The 17,216-nt window shown below is 39.7% G+C and overlaps 3 protein-coding genes and 1 long non-coding RNA gene across 4 annotated transcripts; 2 read left to right on the plus strand and 2 right to left on the minus strand.

Moving 5' to 3' along the window:
* Positions 1-33: 33 nt before the first annotated feature.
* On the plus strand, positions 34-5,068 carry LOC135680608 (uncharacterized). The gene is made up of 5 exons (XR_010515490.1): positions 34-494; positions 1,459-1,539; positions 2,622-3,019; positions 3,266-4,843; positions 4,927-5,068. It is a non-coding gene; the product is annotated as an uncharacterized LOC135680608 (long non-coding RNA).
* LOC135680607 (protein DETOXIFICATION 41-like) lies at positions 3,629-6,550 on the minus strand. Its single transcript, XM_065194648.1, has 8 exons — positions 6,229-6,550; positions 5,043-5,587; positions 4,886-4,972; positions 4,759-4,815; positions 4,426-4,664; positions 4,196-4,314; positions 4,019-4,105; positions 3,629-3,946 (listed from the first exon to the last, which is right to left on the minus strand). The coding sequence occupies exons 1-8, from the start codon at positions 6,520-6,522 to the stop codon at positions 3,878-3,880; spliced, it is 1,497 nt and encodes a 498-aa protein (XP_065050720.1). The 5' UTR covers positions 6,523-6,550; the 3' UTR covers positions 3,629-3,877.
* A 5,358-nt stretch (positions 6,551-11,908) lies between these two features.
* LOC135588906 (uncharacterized) lies at positions 11,909-12,718 on the minus strand. The gene has a single exon (XM_065081246.1). The coding sequence runs from the start codon at positions 12,697-12,699 to the stop codon at positions 12,019-12,021; it is 681 nt and encodes a 226-aa protein (XP_064937318.1). The 5' UTR covers positions 12,700-12,718; the 3' UTR covers positions 11,909-12,018.
* Positions 12,719-13,242: 524 nt separating this feature from the next.
* Positions 13,243-16,808, plus strand: LOC135680610 (syntaxin-121-like). Its single transcript, XM_065194651.1, has 2 exons — positions 13,243-13,378; positions 13,990-16,808. Exon 2 carries the CDS (start codon positions 15,757-15,759, stop codon positions 16,690-16,692), a length of 936 nt encoding a protein of 311 aa, XP_065050723.1. The 5' UTR covers positions 13,243-13,378; positions 13,990-15,756; the 3' UTR covers positions 16,693-16,808.
* The last annotated feature ends 408 nt before the right edge of the window (positions 16,809-17,216 follow it).

The following is a 17,216-nucleotide window of genomic DNA, read 5'->3' on the forward strand; positions in this document are numbered from 1 at the left end:
TTACGAAGGAAGGGCTTTGGCACGGGTCGGTAAGAGACGGGTCCGAAGAACAAATCCGATCCATTTTTTTGCGGGAATTGCGGAGCGGATGATAATGGATCCGACCCGAAATGACACGGTAAAACGACGACGACGACTAGGTAGACTTTCTTCTGTTATGGGTTTACATTTGAAATGAGTGTTGCAGAATTTTGTAACGGGTTTCGGATTCAGAATCCGCAACCCATGGATATCGCTGGATTAAGATCAGACGGTGGAAAAGCTTCATGGATCTCAGTGAGGCTCCGCTGTCTGAGCTCCGGCCAAGACAGGCAAATCCTCTTAAACTTTCTTACGTGGCTTCCACTGCGGGCGAGTCTTTCTGAACCGCGTTCCGAATGAGACAGCTGAACCGGACTCCACGGCCTCGGGTTACAGAACCGCGGTTCTTGTCCTTCTCGGTTGGATTGGAGTGCGAAAGCTTGTTCTTTGGGCGGCGATCTCCGGACTTGCCGGTACGACTTCATTGCCCTCTCCATATCTCTCTCGCAGTTGCAAACCCAGGAAAAGATTTACGTGATGTGCAGTGGAGAGTCGAGCAGCAGCTCGACGATTGTGGCTCTGCCCGTTCGCTTCACATTTTGCACATAACCTGTTCGACGCAATGTCTTTTTTTTTTCGGTCAAAAAATAGCTATGTGGTTATCAGGATTTGTAAGAATAAGAGTTTGTTCTGGCTATGGATTTCTCTTTTACCCTCCTTTTGCACAATTCTCTGACGAAGTGTGATCGTTCTATTGTGGTACTGCCAAGAATCGTGTGACTTTTGGTCTTGAAGTGTGGTCCTTTATAGTTTATGGTCGGGGTTCATGGCTTAGTAATTATCTGACTTTATACCCTTTGACCTTTATGGCTGTGTATCATCGTTGCTGTGTTTAACTTTTCCTTTCTCATCTACCTTAAGCTATTGTATTGTTTGAAGTCACGTATCTTTTATTATTTTCTTACATGATAATTAAATGTTCATATTACCTCCAACATTATTTTAACGTAGTTTCCTAGATCATGAATCCTCTCGCATCTAAGAAAATTGTTCTTTGTTTCTTTATTATTCTCGTAGGTGTGCACATTTATTTATGGATTCTAACAAAGATATTAATATGATCCTTTTTTCCCCAAAGAAGCCTTTCAATTTTGAATACAAGCCCTAGATTTTTCAGATGAAAATATTTTTAACAAGAACTCTCTTAGTGGTCATTTTAAGTGCATTTTTGGAGTAGAGGAAAAAATTTGAAAGGATATGTTCCACTTAAGACATGGAAGCTCCACTTTAATCTTCTTTAACATGTAAAATCATAGAGAAATTATATTAATGTACTACAACATAAAATATTACAACTCAAAAAATGTGGTACTCTAGATCTATTCATTGAGGCTTTTTCATCAAGTTGTAATGTTTTCTACACTTTTTCCTTGACAGGGAAGAACAGAATATCTCATATCTGGTTACATCATTTAACAGACGAAATGAGTGCAATTCTTACGTCAAAATGCTCTACAGGTGTGTTTTATGAAGTTTTATGTTAACTAAATTTTGGTTCAAGCTAATCATTATTATCATGAATTCCAACAATATTGATATTTTATGTTTCTGTAACATCATTCTTTTTTCATTGATGACTGCAGAAGACAAAATTAATGTTTCTTCTAAGGATGATGTTATGGATTAAGTATTTGATGGACATGAAAATTAAGTATAATTCCATTGTCATATTATGGATTAAATATTTGATGTACATGACAATTTAGCTGTACTATACTAGAAAAATGGATAGTACAGATATTCCAGGAATCTTGCATATGTTATCATATGCTAGACTTTTTCATGTTCACTGGTTGATCTTCTTGGATTATGTACATACCATAAGTAATAAGTTTGAATTTTATCTGATGTATAGTTTTATACCTGCTCATTCTGATATAATGTTGCTGCCATGTATCATAATTTTCGCAGTTGACCGTTCATTGATGTGAAGCTTTGGCAACCATTTCTTAGGAGACAAAGAACCAAATGCAATAGTTTCGCAGTTGAATTACAAGAATTTTGATTCTTGATTTTTGATTTGACTGTATAACTCCCGCAGAAGATAATTGTGATTTGACTTTCTGGAATTTGAATTGTGCATTTATTTAAATAGTCTCAGTTATACTCTTCCATTTCTGGTTGTATTGATGTGCATATATTTCTGCCTATTATTGTTTACTCGAGAGAACATATGTATTGAAGATCTAAAAATTGGCAACTCACAGTACAACCGTCAAAGCTGTACCAAATATTATCTTTCTTCTTTTCTAAATGCCAGCTTGTACGAGGAAGATTTGTGATTGACCAGTGGATGTTTTCTGATAATTTGAGGTTTCTTGTAAACTGAGTTTTCTTTCTTTTCCATCAAACTGAAATGGTTTTATTGATCTGGTATCACACAGTAATAACTATATTGGTTCCCGGTTCCCTTGAATTTGAGTGCCATCAGTCTTTTAGTCCTAGCTCTTCCTAGTTTTAACCTATCACCAAGAAATGAAGCAATGTATAACACCTCAAATATAATTGCAGAGTCGATGAAATTTTCTGTGTCATTGCAGCAACAAAGAACATTCTTACAGATGAGGATCAACCTCAAGGTGGTGGACAACTCTGGTGCAAAACAGGTCATGTGTATACAAGCTTTGATAGGAAGGAGAGGGGCAAGATTGGGTGATTGTATCAGTGAAGGAAGCACAGCCTCGTGGTAAAGTGAAGAAGGGGGATGCAGTGTATGGCATTGTGGTGTGTGCTGCCATGTAGAGGGGGCAATGTGGTGGCAGTGAGATCGAGTTTGATGATAATGCAGTGATCCTTGTTAACAAGCAGGGAGAGCCAGTCGGTACCTGTGTCTTTGGGCCAGTGCCACATGAATTCGGGAAGAAAAAACACGTCAAGATTTTAAATTTAGCTGAACATATAGCCTGAGGCATCTATTGGGTGCTCTAGCGTCTGTCAGGTTCCGACTTATATTTTGAGATTGTTTTCTATTGTTTGAAGTCAGATTTCTTATGTTTTGAGCATTGTCATAGGCCATAAATAAGTGTTTTTTTATTGAAAAACAATGTATTAATGTGCTGCATGAATTTTTTTTAATCTCTCGACTCATATGCCAATAATTTGGGTTATTCTAGGAGAGACTTCTTGTGTGAATAATTTGCATACAAAGATCAAAATGTAACTTATGGAAGCATCTTTTGTGCAGCTACAGGAGTTCAACCATCAGACAGTCTAACTATGCATCCTTTTGGGTTTTTGTGATGATTCATCTCAGCCTATTGACGGCATTCGACATGTTTTAATTGGAGGAATTATGATGCACCTGTCTATATATATCTAGCAACAGAGAAGCTGCAGAAACATAAAGGTAAAGACTGCTTAAGAAACTGATTCTCTGCAGAACACTCTTGAAGAATCTATTGTGCAATCTTTCATTTTGGAAGTGTTTGTGTGATCAATAATATTGCTTTCAAGTGCTTCCGACATATCAAAGGCAAGGCAGGTGCATGTGATTTGATCAGCATCTTCACACCCGAAGCATGAAGAGACTTGCACGTCCCAGTTCTAATTGCTGGCTAAACAATGCCAGTCCAGTTCTGTGCCCCATTTATTGAAGGAAACAATTACTCTTCGATGAGTTTTTGGATGACCAAGATTGTCCTAGGTATGTTATCTCATCTCATCTCATTCAAATGTTCTATCGATCGGCTACCCGATTAATAGACTACTAATCTCTTACTACAGAACTCGGGATTCCTCTGCTACATGCAAAGAAGTCGTCATCTCATGGACCAAAACAAACACTCAAGACTGACCATTATATGTTAGTTATTGCAAGAACTTCTTCATCTGCATTATGCTTCAAGCGTTCCACAGCCTTGTCTACCTGCAAAATCCCAGCAACAAATTAACACCCCACAAGGAAGAAGAAGATGAAACCTCTCTGCACCAGACTTGCCTCCGTGTTCCAGTTTGTCCTGGCTGTCAAGACTACGAGTGCCAGCGTCTGCACAAAGACTCCAATTATCAGCCCCCACCATATTCCCTGAAGCAGAGGTAGAGATCAAGTGTTAGCCCGTCTGTGTGTGCCTCGACAAATCCATGGACCCCTGCACCCAAAGAACCCAGCACTCACAGCTGCTCCTAAGCTTGTTTTGAACCCGAGAACGCATCCGATGGGGAGGCCGATGAAGTAGTAAGCCCCGACGTTCACGTATGCAACGATGCCTTGCCACCCACTCCCGATAGCAACTCCTGTGAGAGATTGATTGTTCGCGCAGCATTCATCAGTGTGATCTTACGGTCTCTTTTCTCAAACATTGTGTGTTTGACAAGACGGATGAGGGGAACAGCACCGTGTCATACCTGAGAGGATCGGTTGAACACCATTCAAGAAAATAGAGATTGCAAGTAATGGGGTCAACTGAACCACCATTTGGATCACATCGGTGCTGCTGGTGTAGAGCTTGCTCAAGGGAGTGCGGAGCACGAGGACCAGCACACTGATCACCACGCTGATGCCGAGGCTCGTCGCGACGACGACGATGACGGCGAGCCTCGCCACCCTCGGGTGGGCAGCGCCCAGCTCGTTGCCAACTCGAACGCTGCGAGATCGATCAAGGCCGAGAAAGAGTTCAAACTAGCGAGAAGACCGGAGTCTCCGAAAGTAGTCAAGAGTGTCGTCGATCTCACACCAACCTGGCTGCGTTGCTCAATCCCAGCATGATCATGAAGTCCCAGTTCCAGTAGTTGACACTGCAGCATTTGCCAGTTTCAATGATGAGTAAGTAATGCCATGAAGAAGATGTTCGGTTGTGTTCATTACCATATAGAAACTGCATCAAGTGACACTTCTGGATTTTTCAGGTATCCCGTCAGAAGGACAAATCCTTGTACATACCAAATCTCCAAGCTGCACAAAGAGAATGTAATCTCAATCCCTATGATAAGAGAGAGAGAGAGAGAGAGAGAGAGAGACTTACACTAGCATGATGGCTGAGGCGACAGTGAGTTTGAGATAGGACCAAAGGCCTTTAAAAGCCTGGGAAGAGAATCCGGTCCAAGTGTCCTTACAAGCAGGATTGAAGATGATGAAGAGCCATGTGATCAGCACGAGCACCCACCAGGAGAAGCTCAAGGTGAGGGCAGCCCCCAGGACTCCGAATCGGAACACGAAGACGGCCAACCAAGAGATGAGGACGTGAAACAGCAGCACCGCGACGGCGATGTAGGCCATGGGGTTCACGATGTTCTGCGCCTGCAGGAACCTCTGCATGGGGCAGTAGAGCGCGAAGGCTACGAGCTGCGGCAGCAGGCCGCGCGCGTACAACTGCCCTACCGCCGCGATCGACTCCGACTGCCCGATCGCCCGGAGGAGCGAGCCCGAGTACCAGTAGAGGAAGGCAAGAATGATGGCTGCGGCGAAGTGGAGAATGAGGGCCCTTTGGCAGATGATGCCCAAGGCTCTGTACTTCTTGGCTCCGTAGGCTTGGCCACACACCGTCTGCACCGCACTCGCCATCCCGAGCTACAGCGGGGATGCATACAGATTGAGTCTTAGTTTGACATTGTATGAGTTATTTGCTTTTAATTGTTGATGAATATTTTTGGTTTTGTTTCTCATATAAACCTCAATTTGTGATATCTCTTTTTACTATTTTATAATTTATAATTTATTCTTTTAATAATAATAATAATAATAATATCTTCGACCCCTTCATTTTTCCACCACACAACTTTTTGGTTGACTACATATGAGACAAAAACTCTTTCTAAAGAATAACTCTATGAGAATAAAGTGTTATTTTTCTTTTCCAAGGAACAAAAATGAGTGACTCGAGTTCAAAATTTTACAATAAATTATCAAAATATTTAGTTGTAATTTTCCTTTTAAAAAAAATATTGTTTTGAAAATGAATCTCTCAGACTATAGAAAACTATGAAAAGAAGTGAATATTAATTATTTCATAGATAAAAGATTGAAATGAAATGAACACACTTATTTCTATAAGTTCTAGTGCGATCATTTTCATGGATGAAGAAGATTGAAACGAAATGAACCAATCCTCTTCTTCTTCCTCGTCTTCTTCCAATCCTTATCTCTACTTTAATGGCGTATCGTGTTCCATGAAGAGAAAGAGAGGGAGGGAGAGCACGGTGCACACGTACCATGATCCCATAAGCGAGTCCCTGGATCCCGACGTTGGTGATGGAGGCACCGGCGAGGTCGAGCTTGCCGAGGTGGCCCACAAACATCTGCGTGACGAGGCTGAGCATGAAGTTGAAGAGCTGCACCAGGATGGACGCCCACGAGAGCCGCCACAGGTTCCTCGACTCCCAGGCCGCCAGCCGCGACACCGCCCGCAGCGGCACCGGCTCCGCCCCCAGCACCTCCTCCGCCGCCCTGGACGACTCGTCGACGTCCAGCAGCGCCGCCCCATCCTCCCGCTCCTCCTCCCTCATCCTCTCGCCTCGACGACTTGGGCGAAGACGACCCCCACCCCCCCCCCCCCCGTTTTTAAACGACGTCAACGGCGCATGCGGATTCGTCGCCAACGAAGTTGGGGACAACGCATCAACTAACAGTCCAACGCACTGCTCTGCGTACACCGTATGGTTTCTAATGCCCTTCGGAGAAGAAAGGTAGGTGGCGCCTGAACTCTCGAGACGGGAGTAGGTGCAACTTAGTTTCAGACGATACAGTTTTGTCGGATGCAGATTCACTCTGTACATCCATCAATAGGGATCTTAATCTTCAGGGAAGTGAAGCTCAAGTACAGTACTGCACTGACATCCAAGATTCACATAAAAACCTCTTATTTGATAAGCAATTTTTATTTAATTTTTTCGATAATTAAAATTTAATTTATATATAAATATTATATATATTTCTAGATTTTTATGGATGAAAGTGAGATATGAGTAATAAATAATCTTAGTGTTTGTAAGGTATCCATGCTAATTAAGGTTTATGTGAGACGATGTACAAGAAAATTTACGTCTTAAGTTTAATATAAATTTTTTTTTTCATGCATATAAATAGAGAGTTACCGAACGATGTTAAATCTTATATTAATTTTTAAAATTTTCTTTTTATTCTTGAAATTTCTCTTCTTCCTCGTCCCTAATAATTTCGGGGGTTAGTCTCCTAAACATTTTGTACACCTAATTACCTGAATTATCATTAAATCATACTTATTTGCACAACTAGTATTTTTTAACTGTTTGGGAAAATAAAAATAAATTTATTTTTATATAAAAAATATTGGGTCCCAATCAGATTGATTATTTGGCTATTTGGCATACCAAACCTGATTTATGGAGATCCTTTAGACCTAATTATCTAAGAAGTCACATCTGGTTTCTATTTCTAGCTGACTCACCGGTGCATATCAACTATCACTTCGTAACATCAAGATAATGATCAATTTATCAAATATTATTACTACAATTTTTCTCTTTCACGCTCATAGTTTCATAGAATTAATGCCTTTTGTTGATACAATTAAAAGTATCTAAAAAACAAAACTATAATGCTACTTTAATGTGTTATGTTCATCAGACATTGTTATACTAAAGGCACGAAAAATATCACCCAATAAAACTATATATATATATATATATATATATATAGTTTGAAAGGTGCGCAAAAATAGAATTAGTTTTTTGAAATGGAATCAAATGCGATGTTCCTTCTATACTCAAGTTATTTAATCGATCGATTAAAAAAATAAAATTAATAAATTTAGAGAGTAGAAGGTATAATGATCGAAGGAATTAATCCTTTTAATCCGAGGAGGGATCCCCTTTCTATACTTTCTCGATTCAGATGAGCAATAAGCAATAGAATCACGGAGTGAGCTTTGGGATCATATTACTTACGTTTGACCTGAATAATTGACAAAAAAAAAAACATATGTATATCGTGTGAGATTGTCCCTTTAGAAATGTCATATCGTCTCTATCATAAAGGAGACGAGTTATTAGCGTGGAGAGACCGAGAAGATGTGGTGTGTGTGGTCCATGACTCTTATTGTCTTGATAGGGATGTTGAAAACATCCGATGGAGGAAGATTATATATATATATATATATATATATATATATATATATATATATATATATATATATATATATATATATATATATATATATATATATATATTTGGAGTAGCCTGTAGAATCGATAAATAATAATTTAGTATTGTTTGTGAACCTTTATATTGTGATCGAAGAGTCAGCATGGCTTGGTCCCATCCTTGATGCGTGGGCGACACCCACGTAGACACTTGGGTGGAGAGGGCGAGCGTTGGATCGAGTCGAGCCTCATCTCTCAAGCGTAATCTTTTCACTTAGCGAGTGGTCTACTTCTCTATTGCTAGGCTCCTATACATAGATAGAGGTCGAGAGGGAGATTTCTCGACTCGACCTCTTCAAAGCTTAAGTTAGTTTTTAGTGGAATGAAAGAGAGAGAGTGAGAGAGTTGAGCGTGCCCAGAAAAGGTCCCCTAGCACTAGCCATGTGTTGGGCTTTTATACCTGCGTATGGGGGCCAGTCGTACCTAGCTCGTAAATGGTCGTCGATCCTTTAGGCGATCGACCCATCTCTTATGTGCGGACGTCGATCGATTTGTATGAGATAGTGCCATCCCGAGTTTCCGGAGTGAGTTCGTACTCGACGATATCATCCCAGGTTTTCAAGGGCATGTGCATACCCAATAGTGTCGTCTCGAGTTTCTAAGCTGGCTTCGTATCCAACAGCATACACTATACGATCCTGTATCGTGTGGAAGGATGGTCGAATTCGAGGCATTATGTCGACGTGGTCTGCCACATCAGTTTTCATGCTCCATGTCGGTGCTGTTATGACTGTGGACTTCTGTCGAAGTATGTGTTACCAAAATTTGTCATATCAAGTATCATATTAAAATATTATTTTAATAAAAAAAAATTTATTTCTTATGAAGCATTTTTTAATTATTCTTTTGCTCATGCATGGCGTGAGGGCAATCGTCCGACCAATTGACTTATCAATTTTAATAAGAATTTGAATTTTGAATATAATTGGCATGAGATTTTACCTCTGATCTAGATTTGTTGGTTCGTAATGATGCAAACGAAAAAGGTTGTACCAACGAAAAAACATGCCTTGTCGAGTGATGTTCTTTCTTGACAATACTTAATTTGTATATATATATATATATATATATATATATATATATATATATATATATATATATTTACGAAGGGATGAAGTATTACATCACCTGTAGCTGATGCCGGTCCTGCCGTGCCGAATACGGATTGTTGAACACACAAAACGTCATGCGTTTAGTAGCAAAAGATGCTTCAAGAAAACTCCAATCGGTTCCCAAGAGGAATATTGAATTAAGTTAGAAAAATTTGCGTACAAATTGGATTGCATTATTAAGGATAAGTAAATTATAGAAACGATAATTTTCAATGTATTACAATTATTTACAATCTAGAGAACATTCATTACGTATTTGACGTTGTTGTTTCGTGGACTGTATATTTAATTAAAAAATTTTTGTGATCTATAATTTATCTTTTCTGTTGTAGCCTGTGATATCCATATAGCAACTCAAAAAGCATGCCCATACATTAACTTGATTATAATTTATACAATTTATATATCGATGATATTGATTATTCATAGGGGCGAAATGAATGAAAAGTAATTTATTTATATGATTTTTTAAAAAAAAATTAATCTTGAGAATTTTTCGTACAATATTCTTAACTTTAAAAATTTTTGAGTTGACATCCATTTTTTCAAAATGATTATCTTATCTTTATCTATCATCACTCTTCCTTCGTCAGTTATTTCGTTGATGTTTCTCCCATAATCACATATGCTTCTATAAGTGGGTTGATCCATTGATTATTCTCTCCGGGTCACTTTTGCTTTTGTCTATATTTTTTGCATCGACACAATATTTGTGGTGTTCAACAAAGGCAATTAGGACTAGCGAGGCACTCATACATGTTCTTGTGACGCTTTCGAGTCAAGGGTGAAAATGAGATAACGGTGGGTTCCTCGAAGACATACGTAAAATGATTTTTTCGTATGATTAAGGGTAAAATAAAATTTTCAAACTTAAGGTTTTTTTTCAAGATTTCATTTATTCATTTCTATGAAAAGGAATATAGTATATAATACAATACTAGCTACAGTATCCCACTATGCACGGATTAACTCAAAGCCATACAACGTTTGCATTAATTATCTTGCATTTAATAGTTTGGGAAGGTTTGATTATTAGGACGGGCAATACGTCTGAACCATACACTATTTTTCCTTTTAACGAAATATCTATTGATTATTCATGAGTGGTATCATAAGTAAATTAAAAATTATGAGTGGAAATTAGTGCTATCCACTTATGCAAAATCATCGAGGTCAGATTTATTATGGAATACCATTTGGCTAACTTGTATTATTGTGCTCGAATAAGCTTAGAATTGTATCAGTACTTCTTAGAGTAATTTAACTTATTTTTAATAAAAAATCATGCATCTAATAGAAAAATATATATTCTATTATAAACTAAATTATTTTAAAATTTTCTTAATTATACAATAATCGTTTTTTTAATAATATATAAAATCCAAAAGAGACAATATAAATTTTAAAAAAAAATTAATAATAATTAATAATCTTAATTGAGTTAAAATCCTGGATAAAATGATGTAATGATAGCAAGCCAATCGAAATTAGCACATTTAGCACATCCATTACATGATAAAAAAAAGGATATTAAGCTTATTTTTTTCTTATATAATACACACATACATAAATATATATATATATATATACACATATATACATATATGTATATATGTATATATATACATATACATATATATATATATATGTATATATGTGTATATATATACATATACATATATATATATATGTGTATATATACATATACATATATATATATATGTATATATATATATATATATATATATATATATATATATATATATATGTATATATATATACATACATATACATATATATATATGTATATATATATATACACATATATATATATACACATATATATATATATATATATATATATATATATATATATATATATATATATATATATATATATATATATATATATATATATATACACACACATATATATATATATATATATATATATATATATATATATATATATATATATATATATAAGAAGAAAATAGCGGAAAAGATGCAAAGGGGACAATGTCAGCTTCCCTGGGAATAATAATGACAGCGCTCTATCTGTCACAAGGTGCAGCGAGCTTCCATGGACAGAGAAGATCCCAACTCATAAAGCAAGCAGTGCTGCTGCAGTTTTCGTAGTTGGTAGGGCACTGAAGATGTTGACATGAACTGCTCCCTCTAGTCGTTTGCTACTCAGAACCAGTCTTAGATGTTAAGTAGTGATTTGTCTCCCATAGCAAGAAAACCTTATAATGTTTTATTTCTGACCAATAAACTGATGCTGAAGATTAAATCCATTATAATATGATACTGAGATGGTGATCGTACAGTAATGTGTGGTTCTAATTTGATACTTGTGTGCTATGATACATGGAAGATATGGACTAACCTTTTGGACGTGAGAAGGATTGAATTGGAGGTGGTGCAGGAACTGAGATGTATCTTTGCTGCAACTGTTCATGGCATATTGCACGAGATCAGATTCTGGGTTTGCAGCATTGATGTCTATTGCTGGTCTCACATTGCATCGGTTTTGGATTCCAAGGGAAAATGGATTTGACGTGCAGTACAATAATATTTGACTCAAATGTTCCAAAAAATAATCTTGTCAATGCGAAGGAACGATTTATTATGATGAATCGAAGAACATAACATGCGCACATCAAGCAAAGCCGTATCAAGATTGGGAAGAACACCCCATGCACACCCCTCATTCGTTCCTCCTCTGAAGCCTCATCTCCCTGTTGAATCTTCTTATGAACTCTTCCACCCTCTTGTTGAGCTCCTCGTTCGACATGTGCGAGTACTCATCGTCCTCCGCCCCGCAGCAGTACTCTTCTCTCTCCCCCTCAGTCACCGAGCGCCGGAGTGGCATGCTCTCCTCCACCTTGCCTACCGGAGGAAGCGACCTCTGACGCAAAACCAAAGTTTCCTCCTCGCTTCTTCGCGGCATTTCCTCCTCCACGCTGACGCTTGTGTCAGCAGGCGTTAACTTCTGGTTCACTGATCTCCCGTGCAACACTAAACTCCTGTCATCTGCTACCTCAGACTCTCGCTCTTTGTGCTTCCGGTCGTCGTCACCAGTCTCCACCGATGGCTTCGCGAGGAACGCAGTCCTTTCCCGGCCATGCTTCACGAACTCATCGTACAAATCGCCTGCCTCGTTCGACGAAGAGAAGATGCAAGAATCTGCTGCGACGATGATTATGATGGAGTTGGACATGAGGAACCAGAAGGTGGTGTCCTCGAGGAGATTGGAGGGGGGGATGTGGAGGAGAGAGAGGTAGAGGAGAGGGAGGGAGATGACCAGAACGGAGATGGACAGCTTCTTGGCCTTGTGAGGGAGTCTACTACTTCTGCTGGAGTTTGGCTTGCCTTTACTAGCATCCATCTTTGGAGAAGGTCTTGTGTCATCCAAGCCGGTGTGGGAAGCCCGGGGGGAGTCTTATACTACTTTGGAGGTGCAAAACAATCAAGCCAAGCACAATAGCCTGAGAAAAAGGGTGGTGGTTTAATGTTCTTGCCACTGTTTCCTTAATTATCAATGGATAATATTGTATAAATCATAATTTCTTTATCTTAATTTTATATTAATATAATTTCATTTAAAAGTTTAAAACAGTAGATAAGACACTATCTATTGATTTATATTTTAATGAGACTTAATAAGTTCAAGTTCTACCATAAGCTCATCTTATGTCATTATATATATATATATATATATATACATATATACATATTAATGGTCCAGAAACGACCCTCCCAACTAACGTACCCCGCACGTACCTGCCCAATAACTTGAGACACTGATAACCACACATTAGGGATCCTACGTGGCATTCTCTAATACCAGAAGATGGGTTGATGGGTAACTGATATGACAGTAGTGATGTGGGACCAAGTTCTTGACCACGTTAAATAGCAGTGTCTTCTGGGCGACCTCTCTCTCTCTCTCTCAAGAGCGGGAAGAGGAGAGGAAGGAGCGGGCGACGAACGAATCGCCGCTTTGGCTTCACGATCGCCATGGGAGATCACAGCCAGCGTCGAAATTCGTCCTCGTTTTCTCGATGGTTGGGTTTGATTCTCTGATACTTGCATTGAATATCTGTACGATGCCCTAATCCTTTTTTCGCTCTTGTCGTTGATCGGTCGATTGTGGGATAAGAAATCGTTTTTGCCCCCACGTCGTCATGAGATATGGAACCCTCTTTCGTTTTCTCTTTCTGGTCTTCTTGGATCGGGTTCTTGGATCGCTCGATTGTGAGATAAGAATCGTGGTTAGGTGTCTGCGGATTGGTTTTGCCCCACTTCGTCATGAGATATGGAGGCCTCTTTCGTTTTCTCTTTCTGGTCTTCTTAGATCGGGTTCTCGGATCGCTCGATTGTGAGATAAGAATCTTGATTGGGGTTTCTGTCGATTGATTTGCTTCATCTCGTCGTAAGATTGGAGTCTTCCCTCATTCTTATTCGGTGGTTGTAATTCTAAGATGGGTAGTCCTTCTCGTTAAATCGCTGATCCCCGTGTTGGTTGGATTCTTTGATCCGTCCCCTAAACATCCTTACGATGTCTTAATCATTTTGACTTTTCTCGTCATTTATGAGATAATAATCTTGATTAGGGTTCCGTCGATCGATTTGCCTGATTTCATCGTGACCGCCCTCTACTGTTTTCTATTGTTAGAATCTACAAGCACTGGGTTGTGAATGATGTTGCGGTGAATGCGGTCTGACATAGCTTCGCCACATTTTGGTATGTATAGATGTTTGCTTTAGTCTTTTTGATGACTAGTAGAATTAAATTGTTTCGCGTACATACATGTGATAGGTCCTTCTAAGTTACGTTTCTTTCCTATAGGCACGTTAGCATTTTATTGAGTCATAAAGGGCAACATGATAGTGTGCCTTTTATTAGCTTAGATGTGCTAACTTAGATTGGTTAGGATAATATTTTAGCTTTTAGTGATTATAAGAATAACAATAATAATATTAATAATATTATTATTATATATCTTAATAAAAAATATGTAGATAACATATAGGTAAGCCGATTCAGCTGAGTCATCATGATGACTTGGTGTAGTCTAAATAATTTGAAAGGACTAGAAAGAGCTTTAAATCATTCCTCATCTTGAAACAAACTCAAAGTTTGAGTTCTTGCCTGGTTTAGATCATAGATTGGCATTGTTCTATGATTTGAACTGATGGTCTAACCGAGAAATGAATCAACACTACGAAGCTTGACATCATACTTTACCTGCTATGTTTGATATGGGATCTCCAAATGTTCTCTCGATACTGAACATTCTGGTTTTGACTATATATTTTGTTAATTGAGATGTGTAATTTACATGTTAGGTTTAAATGTTTTATATTGATTATATAAGTCCAACAAACACCTTTATATTGGTTAATCGACCTATATTAACTTGATGAGTCTGAACCGGCGATCTAAAGTATCTATGCTCATGTTAGTGATAATGGATCCAGTCTAAACTTGTTAGTTAATTCTATTGTCCTCAAACCTTCAATGTGGAAAAAAGTTGGAGTTTCACTTAATTTTTATCCTTTTATAGCTCAAATTCAGGATGGACAATGTCCTTCTCAGTTTGTTCCAGATAAATGTATAACACTTGTTTCAATTAGTTCCTCGATATATTTTAGATGATTTTAAACCGGTTCAAACCAAACTTATTATTTTTGATTCGATTTGATTAAAGTAAGATAATTCAAATCGGAAACTATTTGAATCTATCTAATCAAATCGATTTGAAATCGATTAATTCAATTCGTTTGACTTGTTAATCAGTTTATAATTTTAAGTAATTAAAAAAATATTTTTTTAAAAAAAAATAAATTAGTTTAATTTAATTTAATTTAATTTAGCTGGAATATAGTCCAATTATACGACACTAATATTTATAAAATTAAACATATGATGTTTGTAAAATTAGGTATTTAGATTGATTTGATTAATCGATTTGAGCCGATAAATGGTGGGGGCAAACCGCGTTGAACCTTTCTTCTCCCTGCGATCTTTCCCGTTTCCTCCGTCCCCTTACCCTGGCGGCAACCTCGTCGACTCTTCCTCCTCCACGCGTCCTTGCATTTTCCTTCTCCTTCCTTTTTTTTGCGTTTTCTCGCTTGTTCACCCAAAGAACCAATCAAACCAAGGGAGGCGTTGGGGCAAACATCGCTAGGTCTCTTCCTGCATCCATCCCGTGTCTAAAACCGTGTCTTTTGTTCCACTCACTGACCTTCTCCGAATCCACCTCCACTGCTCTCCTCTTTCCCTCACTCTCTCGTCGGCATTTATTACGAGTTATATGGTTACAGTTGTAGAGTATTAAGAAATAAAAGAGGAAAAGGTGTTGAGAGAGAGAGAGAGAGAGCCTATCTATCGTTCAGTGATTGAGATAAAAGAAGGGAGGGTGATCAAAGCGAGGGCGAGATGAACAACCTCTTTTCTTCCGCATCTTGGCGACAAGACGTCGAGTCCGGTGGCGGACGAGGCTCGGAATTGCAGATGGCGGCGGGCGGGGCGAACCTGGACAGTTTTTTCGAAGACGTGGAGACCCTCAAGAATGATCTGCGGGAGGTGGAGCGCCTGCACCGCAGCTTACACGAGGCAAACGAGGAGGGGAAGTCCCTGCACGAGGCGTCGGCGGTGCGCGCCCTTCGCGCCCGCATGGACGCCGACGTTGCCCTCGCCCTCAAGAAGGCCAAGTTCATCAAGCTCCGACTCGAGTCCCTGGACCGCGCCAACGCCGCCAACCGCGCCGTCCCCGGCTGCGGGCCCGGCACCACCACCGACCGCACCCGCACCTCTGTCGTCGCCGGCCTTCGCAAGAAGCTCCGCGACTCGATGGACGCCTTCGCGGAGCTCCGTTCCAAGGTCGCCTCCGACTACCGAGAGACGGTGGAGCGGCGCTACTACACGGTCACGGGGGATGTGCCGGACGAGGCGACGGTGGACGAGCTGGTGGCGACGGGGGAGGGGGAGCGGTTCTTGCAACGGGCCATCGAGGAGCAGGGCCGGGGCCGGGTGCTGGACGTGGTGGCGGAGATCCGGGAGTGGCACGGGGCAGTGGCGGAGCTGGAGCGCAGCCTGCTGGAGCTGCAGCAGGTGTTCATGGACATGGCGGTGTTGGTGGAGGCGCAGGGGCAGCAGCTGGACGACATCGAGAGCAACGTCGGCCGCGCCCAGTCCTTCGTCCGCCACGGCACCGAGCAGCTCGGCGCCGCCCGCCAGCACCAGAAGAGCACCCGCAAGTGGACCTGCATCGCCATCATCATCATCCTCATCATCATTCTTATCATCGTCCTCTCCATCGTCCTAACCCACACTAACAATTCGTCCTCGTCATCGGCCTCCCCACCGTCCTAACCCTCATATCTTTTCAATCGTACTGGTACTTGTTCTATTTTTGTGATGCTGTTCTTTGTTTTGTTTTCTTTTTCGGACGAAATGGATCACTCGTCACTGGGTGATTTCTTTCTTTCTTTCTTCCCCTGCTTTTCGTGGATGACTTTCCTTTGCATGTTCCTTCCTAATGGCAGGTATCAATTATTATTTGCCAACCCATCCAATGATGATTTCTGCTGGCAGTTCTGCCGACATGACATGTCTCATCGGGTTAGCTTTCCCCTCAAAGACGTAAAGCAAATTCGCTTTCCCGTCGGAGGTGGGTTGGACAGGTTTCATCACTTCTTAATCATAGGTGACCACCTGAATGAAACGTTTCACATGAAAACACATACGTAGACCCAAAAAAAAAAAAAAGACACGAAATCTTTCTTGAATTCGTACCGTCAAAATAAATCGGTCTATCAAATCCGGATTCCTAACTAATCCAGAACATGGATTCAATAACACCTTTTCCCACACCAGGAATCGTATGCATGTCTTCT

The sequence above is a fragment of the Musa acuminata genome, chromosome BXJ1-8 (genome assembly GCF_036884655.1).
Source record: "Musa acuminata AAA Group cultivar baxijiao chromosome BXJ1-8, Cavendish_Baxijiao_AAA, whole genome shotgun sequence".
NCBI classification, from domain to species: domain Eukaryota; kingdom Viridiplantae; phylum Streptophyta; class Magnoliopsida; order Zingiberales; family Musaceae; genus Musa; species Musa acuminata.

Bases quoted from the DNA above. Each gene is read 5' to 3' on its own strand.
- LOC135680607 (XM_065194648.1), bottom strand. From the start codon at position 6,522: ATGAGGGAGGAGGAGCGGGAGGATGGGGCGGCGCTGCTGGACGTCGAC. The intron at 4,315-4,425 runs GTATGACACGGT...AATCTCTCACAG, and splicing joins TGTTCAACCGATCCTCTCAG to GAGTTGCTATCGGGAGTGGG. The intron at 3,947-4,018 runs GCAAGTCTGGTG...GGGATTTTGCAG, and splicing joins GGACAAACTGGAACACGGAG to GTAGACAAGGCTGTGGAACG.
- LOC135588906 (XM_065081246.1), bottom strand. From the start codon at position 12,699: ATGGATGCTAGTAAAGGCAAGCCAAACTCCAGCAGAAGTAGTAGACTC.
- LOC135680610 (XM_065194651.1), top strand. From the start codon at position 15,757: ATGAACAACCTCTTTTCTTCCGCATCTTGGCGACAAGACGTCGAGTCC.